Source organism: Glycine soja, chromosome 17, assembly GCF_004193775.1.
Source record: "Glycine soja cultivar W05 chromosome 17, ASM419377v2, whole genome shotgun sequence".
In the NCBI taxonomy this organism is placed as follows: Eukaryota; Viridiplantae; Streptophyta; class Magnoliopsida; order Fabales; family Fabaceae; genus Glycine; species Glycine soja.
In genome coordinates, this window is record NC_041018.1 from 12643040 (window position 1) to 12653000 (window position 9961).

The window sequence follows — 9961 nt, forward strand, 5'->3', positions numbered from 1 at the left end:
TAAGTACTTATCAAAACTAGGCTTTGTTAAAAGTCTTAGTGAATCCACTTTATACATCAAAGGTGATCGAGCTAACTTCATTGTGATCTCTTTGTATGTTGATGATCTCTTAGTCACTGGCAGCAATGTTGAACTTATTCAGCAATTCAAGGATGATATGATGCAAGTCTTTAAGATGACAGACCTAGGAGAAATGTCTTATTTCCTTGGTATGGAGGTTAAGCAGAATGATTTGCACTTGGAGAAGGATACAACAACTAAAGTAATGGTGGACAATCAGGCAGCCATAGCCATCTCTAAAAATCCAATTTTTCATGGAAAAACAAAGCATTTTAGCATCAAATTATTTTTTCTTAGAGATGTACAGAGGGATGGTGCAGTGTGCTTGAAGTACTGCAAGACAGAAGACCAGCTGTCAGATATCTTCACCAAAGCTCTTCCGAGAAGCAGATTTGATTTACTGATAGAGAAACTTGGACTTGCTAACCACTGATACAAGGTTGAGTGTTGAATATGTGTATCAGTAGTTGTCTATCATGAGTGTTTAGGACTGTTTATTTTATTTTCAGTTATTATTTTTTATGATTCTTTTTAGTTACAATAGTTGTTATGTTAGTGGTTATTGTTTAGGAAGTCAGTTATTGCTTTTATAATTTCATTCAGTTACAAAAATCTCTATTTAAACAAATTATTATTCAATAAAATGTGTGCATTCATCTCCCTTCATTCTGTGAGTTAAGTTTTTTTTCCAACAAAAAGAATATGCAGTTTTGGTCCAATCACTCAAACCAGCGAGGTCATGGTGATTCTCTACTCATAGTCCACATGGAAATGGGTCCTTTTCACCAAATCAAAGCTTCAATTATCGGCAAGGTGGCCAACAACATAGGCGTTTTCCTGGTCCACAAAGCAGAAATAATAAACCCCTGCCAAATGTCAATTTTGTGACCTCGAAGGACATATAGTCAAATATTGCCTACAGTTGTCTCAACGTCCTACTGCCAACTTTGCAGCTTCCACCGCTACACCCTCCACTAATTGGGTGCTTGACACAGGTGCAAGCCACCATGTGACAAGTGATCTTCGTAACATCAACCTTTACTCTCATTATGATGGCCCAGATGAAGTAACAACAAGTAATGGCACAGGTTTGCCCGATACTCGTGCTGCTTCTACTAAACTTCCCACCTCCACCTCTGCCTTTACTTTGCATGAAGTTTTGTGTGTTCCAAAAACATGTCATAATCTCATATCCATTTCAGAATTCTATCAAAGCAATAATGTTTATGTTGAATTTCACCTCTTTTCTTTTTGTATGAAGGATCGTACAACGCAAGCGACATTGATGCACAGTCAAAGTAGTGATGACCTGTACACCCTTCAACCCACAACAAAACACTCATCACCCACTCAAGCAACAACACTATCCACCATTCGATCCCCTCCACTCCTTTGGCATGCTCGTCTTGGTCACCCTCCCTGAAAATTCTACAACATGTTTTCAAGGGCAATGACTCCGTCAATATGCCCAAATCTCCTCTTCATTGTTCTTCTTGTCAATTAAATAAGAGCCATAAATTACTGTTTAGTGAATCCTCTGTAACTTCAAACTCACCATTAGAACTTATGTATTCCGATGTTTGGGGACCTTTACCAATTCCCTCAATAACTTGCTTCCGTTACTATCTCATTTTTGTTGATCATTTCACCTAATATGTATGGTTGTTTCCATTAAAATTCAAAAGTGAAGTGTTTGATGTTTTTCCTAAATTTCATGCTCAAGTAGAATCTTTCTTCAATCACAAAATTCATTCTCTTTACACCGGTGGGGGCACTGAATACATAAAACTCAAATCATTTTTTCAAAACCATGGTATTTCACACTACATTTCTCCACCCTACACCCCTGAACATGTTGAACTTGCAGAAAGAAAGCATCGACACATTGTCAAAACTAGTCTTGCACTACTTAATCATGCCTCCAAAACAATGGTGTTATGCTTTCCAGACAGCCGTATAGCTCATAAATCGCATGCCCACCCCAAACCTTCAAAATAACACATCTTTCTCCAAACTCTTTCACGAGCCCATATCCTACGCACATGTAAAGGTGTCTATGTTATCCTTGGCTTCGTCCATATTCAAATCATAAACTTGATCACCGCAACACTCCTTGTGTCTGTCTTAGCTACTCTTCACAGCATCATGCCTACAAATGTCTTGACCAAGTCAGCAATAAAATTTACATTTCTAGGCATGTAGTGTTCTTTGAAACAGAATTTCCGTTCTCTTCCCCTTCAAAAGGCACAACGGTACCTTCACTCCCTGACCTCACTTCACCATTCACTCCTCCAATTTCTCCACCCTCCATGACACACCAACAAATCCCATTCAAACACTTGAATCTCATCCCTTAATTCAACGCACTTTCCCTCATCTATGAGAACCCACACACATCACCCTCTCACTCAACAACTCCGCTACAACCAGCCCAACTAAGTGAACTAACCTCCACACCAACCCCATTGATACCACACCAACGAATGTCATTGCCTTATCATCATCAAATCTCTCACCACCACTTGATCAAGCATCAATGAGAGCTCCCTTCAGGCCAATTACTCAATCCATGCACAATATCCATAAGCCCAACAAAAAGTTTCTTTTAACCACCAAGCATCCCCATTCCATCCATCATTGAACCAACATGTGTCTCCAAGGCAATAAAGTCACTAGAATGGCGTGAGGCTATGAGTAATGAATTTAATGCATTACTTGCACAAGGTACTAGGGATCTAGTTCCAAGAGACCACTCACAAAATGTTATTGGATCCAAATGGGTCTTTCGTATCAAAAGAAATCCAGATGGATCAATTTCAAGGTATAAAGCGAGACTAGTGGCCAAGGGATTCCATCAAAGACCAGGTTTTGATTATACACAAACCTGATACAGTTCACTTGGTGCTCTCTATTGCTCTCCATTATCAATGGGCCATTAGACAGTTGGATGTGAATAATGCTTTTCTACATGGTCACTTGAAAGAAGAGGTGTTCATGGCTCAACCACCTGGGTTCATCGATCCTGAATTTGCCAATCATGTTTGTCGTTTAAAAAAATCAATTTATAGGCTCAAGCAGGCACCCTGGGCATGGTTCAGTGCTTTACACTCCTTTCTATGTTTATATGGTTTTCATGTCTCAAAATCAGACTCGTCTCTTTTCATCCTCAATCAAGGTAACATTCTAATGTTATGCACTTGTATATGTGGATGACATTTTAATTACAGGCTCATCTATTTCAGTCATCCAACATTGCATTTCTTCTTTGCCCCAACAATTCTCCACCAAAGATTTGGGTTCTCTTCATTATTTCTTGGGCATAGAAGCTATTCCTACCAATACAGGTCTTTACTCAGTCAGCACAAATATATCTGTGACCTTCTTGAAAGGACAAAAATGGCAGAAGCAAAAGACGTTCAAACTCCATTTTCCATTAGCACATCTCTTACATTAAACGATGGCACTGTAATTGTAGACCAAGCTCAGTACAGAAGCATTATTGGTAATCTCCAATATATTTATCCATGACTAGACCAGACATTGCCTAATCAGTCAATCGGCTAGCACAACTCATGCACTAACCCACCACCATGCATATGACAGCTCTAAAATGCCTCCTGCGATATCTCAAAGCTACCATATTTCATGGACTTCATCTCCATAGAGGGTGTTTACCGTTTTTATACCTTTAATGATGTTGATTGGGCAGGTAAAAAGGAAGATACTTCAACTTCCGCTCATCTTGTTTTCTATGGAAGGAGCCTCATCTCTTGGAAATCTTCCAAACAATGTGCAGTAGCTCGTTCATCCACAGAAGCTGAATATCGATCCCTAACAACAACCTCAGCTGAACTCACATGGATTCGATCTTTACTTTCTGAACTTTGCATCCAAGTTCAACATGTCCCGACCATCCACTGTGACAATCTCAGTGCCACCTATCTTTCAATTAATCCGGTAATGCACAGTAGGATGAAGCATATAGCAATTGATGTGCACTTTCTTCATGACCTCGTTCAACAACGAATTCTCCAAGTTCAGCATGTCTCCACCACGGACCAACTTGCTGATTTCCTCACAAAACCCTTATCCAGGCAGCGTCATCACCTTCTCAAGACCAAGATTAGTGTCCTTGATGGCACACCTCTCTTGCGGGGGCGTGTCAAGGCAATGACTCAGCACACAAAGATCAATTCAAATCCACTGAATCATAGGCATTTGATTGCATCTAATTGATTGAGTCATAAGAGTCGTTTCATGTCATTTATTTTAGATTCTAGTCAATGATTTGTTTGCTGATTTATAGGATCTAATTTAGCTAATTATGTTTTAAATACGAATGTAAATAACAGCTATGAAAACCTCTATATTGGCACTATAATTTCTGAATAATCAATCAAGTCGAATCCATTCTCTATAGATATGTATGAAGTTTGATATGGTAGAAGGGTTTTGTATTATACCTCCTTTTTGCCCAGTTGTGCATAAAAACGGTCTAATAAAGATCGCTTAGCCTCCCTCACTTGACAATGAACCACAGCCTTTGGAATGGTATTCCTCAATGTTTGTGACACCATCCCAACATAAGATGAAACATTTGAACCGATCCTCTGGAAGTGTTCCTCGGCATACCGATCAACTAACAAGGAGGAAGCTGGATTCTTTCCCTTGTCAACTTCCTGAGGGAGCTTCCGGAAGAAATCGACAGTGATATAGGAAGATTCCATTTCCACCAGCCGTAACGTTGTCTTCTTACCGTCTTCACGGAATCTCTCTAACGCCTCATTAGCTGCTTCTGCTATTTCAGCTTGAAGAGTTGGAAAGCGCTTCAATTCCTGCAACCATTGTCAAATTTAAATGAAAGCATATTTCATGTAGAGTAAACCATTAGTACTTACTAGAGGAAAACAAAATTCAACCACCCCCCCTCTGGGGCCAAAAAAATAACGTTAATTAAACTCAAACCTGCGTTTCTGCAATTGACTTTCTCACGAGTTGCTTCAATACGAAGTGAACCTGCCACAAATAGCATTTAGCACGAGAGTTAGCAAATATTGGTAGCTTGCTAAATATGAAGAAAAAAATAGTTTGGAAAAGCTTATTTTGAATCTAGGAACTGAACTGGATCAAACTATTTAAAGCAAAAAGCACTTACAGCATCCACAGAAGCTTGTGCAGGACCTTTGAAATAATGAAGTGAGCTCTCCAGAAGGCGTCGGTAACCTTGCTCTGGAGCGATTAGATGAGGTTGATACCCATCTGCCTCTGAAATAACTTTTTTCACATTTTGCAACGACAAATGACGGTCCAGTGGAAGCTTTCTCAATGCAGCAGGAAGCTGATAATCAAAAACCACGTAAATTCGATCTCCACCTGGCCTCCTAGGAGGGATAATACAAGAAACTGGAAGGGTCAGGGCATTTCCTACGCAGAAATATTATATCCAGTTTTTAAAACTAGATGCCTACACACTCAAACTTCAATGTAGGTGGTTGGTTATCATCTTTAATCCCTGTATTGTAATTACGACCATGAAGGATTTGCAAGGCTAATGATCTAAATTACAACTTCATTAAGTTTTTTTATCCCTATTATTACACTATAGTTACTGTAACTTCTTGAAGTCTTCCGTTTGTTTTACCTTCCAAAACCTTGTTCAGTTTGTAGTATATAGTTACAGTTTCCTGTCGAGTTAAAATAACTTGTTTTTGGCAGCAAATAGAAATTAATAACATTGATATAATGAGGTCTAATTCATGAAAAAAATAATTTGATATACTGTGGCCAGTTTGAACAGAAAAATAAAATAAAAATCTTACCCTCCATCTAAATGCTCCTTAAATACTCGTTCAAAATCACGGCATAATTCTAGAATAGTGTACAGCTGTGCCTGATAAAATCATAGAAAGCTATATATGAACATTTCAGTAGGAATTATTTCAACTTATATCAGTAGCAGACAGCAAAAAATTACTCCTCACCCCAGCATCAACAGCAACTGGTCTACCAAGGTGTGCCAACTCTGCTTCAAGCTCATCAATGTTTCTATTAATTAAAGATGCAATTCCTGGAAGCCGAGTTCTTATCACAGACTCTAAATGCTGAAATCAAATCAGTTCTATAAGTAACAAACCGAGTAACTCTGAACAGTTGCAAGAGGAAAAATAAAAACATCCCCTCCCAACACACTAAAGAGTAGGATAAATAGAAACCTTTGAGAGAATCCTTGCTAGATATTCCGAGCCCATTTGGCTGACCAAGTGTGAGTAATCAGGACTGGTAGTGAAAAATGAATGCTCCTGCTGCCGAGCAGCAATCATATCCACATTCCTATTAATATCTGCCTGAGAACGGTTTACAACTCCAACCCAAGGGTTTTTAAGTTGATAAGATCTTCCCTCAAGGACCTACAGGATAACCAAAATGTCGATAAGATTCATGTAAAATCAGGACTAGGTTTCATAACAGGCCAAAAATTATAATCTCACGAGTTTGCACAGAATGTACTAGAAAAGCTAAGATCTTACATCGAGAGCATTTGTTCCTTTGTCCATCAAATCAAGCTTTGTCAACACACCGAACGTTCTTTCCCCTAAAAGACAAACATTTTGAACGCGGTGTCAAGAGAAAATCATAATAGCATAATAAAAATAATAGTCAATGCATACAATTTGTATAGTTGAAGCATAATGGTAAACAAAATGCAGCAAGCATACCTGCAGGGTCAACTTGTCTGGAAACCTTGATGGCATCTGATGTTGCTATATCTTGATTTGCTGAAGTAATGGCCAAAATTAAGCAATTGGGCTGCAATACAGAAAAATATATAAAAGTATTCTCAAAAGTTCCATTAACTGAGTGAATAGTAAATCCATCAAATTTGAAAACATCAAATGCTGTAAAATCCTGAGGAATTAGATGGAAGGTGCGACTTCAAATTATTAATATCATTTTGCCACCCGTTCAAGGGCATAATGTCAGAATGGAAAAGGTTAAAAAGTCCCAATATTTAGAATTCAAATGCTAACAACTTTGGACCAAACTAAAATGGACCAAAAACATAACGTGAACAACTATTGCCAGTCCATTCATCGCTGGTAAAGAGAAGTGATTTAAATTCAGATAGTGAACTTTTTATATCTTCTTCCGTAGGCTGTTTATCCAACGTGGGACTGACAACTTCTTTTAAAGGCCATCAAACAGCAAAAAAAATCCAAAATAAGAAAAATAAAGAGCTAAGAGGGAATTGTTTCCCATAGCAGTGTATATAAAGTTTGCCTTTAACTACCTTGTCGACATATGAGTGAATCATGTTTTCAATGTCTTGAACAATACTTTCTGGCTGTCCCTCTGACAAAAAAAAAAAAAAAAGATCTTTAACATATAGGAAAAAGGAAATTCATAATATGAAATCCTTATATATTTGAGAAAGAAGAATGAAATGAAAGCGTACCTACAGCAACCTTTGTCAAACCAGGCAGATCTATCAGTGTTAGATTGACAACTATCAACAACAAAATAACAAACCTTGAATGTCGCAAAAAAATAAATAGAAAATTAGCAATACACACACAGAAATCTCTCTTACATGCATAGACAGAGCAGCGAAGTACAAATATAATTCACTTAATGCATTAAAATGAGTGATTCCTTGATTATTATGTTAAATTTCTCCTTCGATTAGAAAGATATTAGTGCTTGAACAACACAAGGAAGCAAAATGCAATTCAATTAAAAATACAGCACTCTGAATTACCTGCAATTGATACACAAGTCTCATAACATGGTAACTAAAAACTAAAGAGGCAGCATCAAATAAAACAATAAACAGCACAAATAGCGATAAATAGTAAAATACCACCAAGTTTTCAGGGTACATGTAAAAGTAGCAAGGACTGATAACAGATTCTCTTCCAGTAACAACAATAGCAAAAGCCATGAGGGGGTTTCAAAGCAAGGAATAGATAGCACCCCAAATGAAAATGCAAAATATGATTTCTTTACCATTCGGGGAATAGATGCTGAGATGAATAGCAACCGGAGATATCTGTTTTGATTTCCCAGTCAGTTTATTAGTTTCATCTTCAATTTCCTTTCGAACCATAGCTACAAAAATAACAGGAAATCAAACAACAAATTTAAAATAGTTTATCTAAAGAGAAAATATAGAATAGAAGGTATATATTGCTTATCTATTTCTGAATAAACATCCTGAGAAAATAGAGGGTGCAATGTACAGTGTTAACCATATATCAAAAGATTTTCACCAGTGTCAAGTGTCAACTTCCAAAAGGAAATAACACTTGCAGCAAGGAAACATGCATTGCATTTGTTGCATGCAAACAGTGGTACAAGTATGTTTAACTTTAACATGCAAGAATGACAGACCAGCAAGATAAAATTCACACAGATAAACTAAGCTACAAACACTACACTACATTATAAATCACATATTTCGGAAAAACGAAAGACATGCATGCAGTATGCAGAGCATGCAACACTGTGTAGTCAAGTCAAGGAAAACTCTAATTTCCAGAATCTTGAAACGGAGATTTCAAAATCAAACACACATTGCATAATTAAGACGTACAGAAATCAGTAAATCGCTTCCCAGGCAAGTGCAGAAATTCGGCATACTCCTGTTGTCGCTGTTCTACTTTGTGCAGCTGCAGCACCAAAGGCCTCCGCGTCACAATCCCTAAACATCACTCGAAACGTTAAAAAAGAAAAAATCAATTTCGCTGGATTTATTTTCCTTACACTACTCAAAAGAACCTTCAATTTCCTTCTTCTACTACTAATTAAACAACCAAACAGCATAAATCAAAATAAGTAAATAAATAAATAATCGAAGAAACGGTTAAAGAAATAAGAACAACGAACCTGATCCCCTGGGAAGAAAGTCGCGGCCGACAATGCTCTCCAGCACTGAAGACTTTCCAGAACTCTGCATTAAGAGAAAATGTTAAATAAATCAGTAGTAGCAAAGATAGCGAAAAGCGGAAGGAATGGATGGAAGAAGAGAGAGAGAGAGAGAGAGAGAGAGGAGCGAACCTGGCCGCCAACGACGGCGACGGAGGGAAGGGCTTCCCACAGAGTAGGCAAGGCGGCGGTATCGGCGCCGTGGTCGCCGAGGACCGTGCAGGCGCGCTGAATTCGGTTGACGAGTGCGATCAAGGTGTCCATTGGTTTATGCTGAGAGGGAAGAAGTGAGAGTGTGGAAGAGCGAAAGAGGAGTAGGAGAGGAAGGAGGAAGAAGAAGAAAAGAGGAAGGAGAAGAAGGGAAGCTATTTTGTTGGTTGGTTGCTTGTTCTGTTCTGTGTTTTCCGTTACGTGATTACGCTTTTCTCTCTCTGAGTTTTTTAAAATTTGTTCGTTAGAGAGAGTTGGAATGATGGGCCACGTAAGCGAGAGGTGTGTTATAATAGTGGACTTCAGTTGAGTTTATTCGCTTCGGAGCTGAACTGTTTCTTCCGCTCCTCCTGTCTATTTTCGAATATGTCAATTTTTTTTTTAAATGACCTATCCGTTTCACGCTTTGAGCTTAGAGAGCTTTTGAACATCCTCGCCGGATATTTTGTTTTCTTGGTTTATTTTGAGAAAATTAGACAGTCATATTTCCTGATTTTTTATCCAATAACATATAATTTCTTTTTTCTACCTTCATGAACGGATCTAAGACCCTGACCCACTTGAGGATTTATTTTTAAAAAATCATAAAAATAATTATTGATTATACATGTGAAGATAAATATATAAATGTTGAAGATAATTAAATAGAAACATGAGAGAAATAAAAAAAACGTAGTCACTGGGTTCAAATATTTCAAATTAAAGGGGGTAAAATAGAAAAACCTAACACATTTATTTGTAATTTTATCAAGTGAGGTTCCCTAACCTC

At 37.8% G+C, this 9961-nt stretch overlaps 1 protein-coding gene across 1 annotated transcript; it reads right to left on the bottom strand.

The window, feature by feature from the left end:
* Nucleotides 1-4493: 4493 nt before the first annotated feature.
* Nucleotides 4494-9464, bottom strand: LOC114393807 (dynamin-related protein 1E-like). The gene is made up of 14 exons (XM_028355262.1): nt 9115-9464; nt 8944-9007; nt 8651-8758; nt 8065-8166; nt 7514-7564; nt 7349-7410; nt 6777-6867; nt 6588-6652; nt 6273-6467; nt 6042-6161; nt 5880-5950; nt 5216-5441; nt 5026-5076; nt 4494-4895 (listed from the first exon to the last, which is right to left on the bottom strand). The coding sequence occupies exons 1-14, from the start codon at nt 9244-9246 to the stop codon at nt 4518-4520; spliced, it is 1716 nt and encodes a 571-aa protein (XP_028211063.1). The 5' UTR covers nt 9247-9464; the 3' UTR covers nt 4494-4517.
* Between the last annotated feature and the right edge of the window lie 497 nt (nt 9465-9961).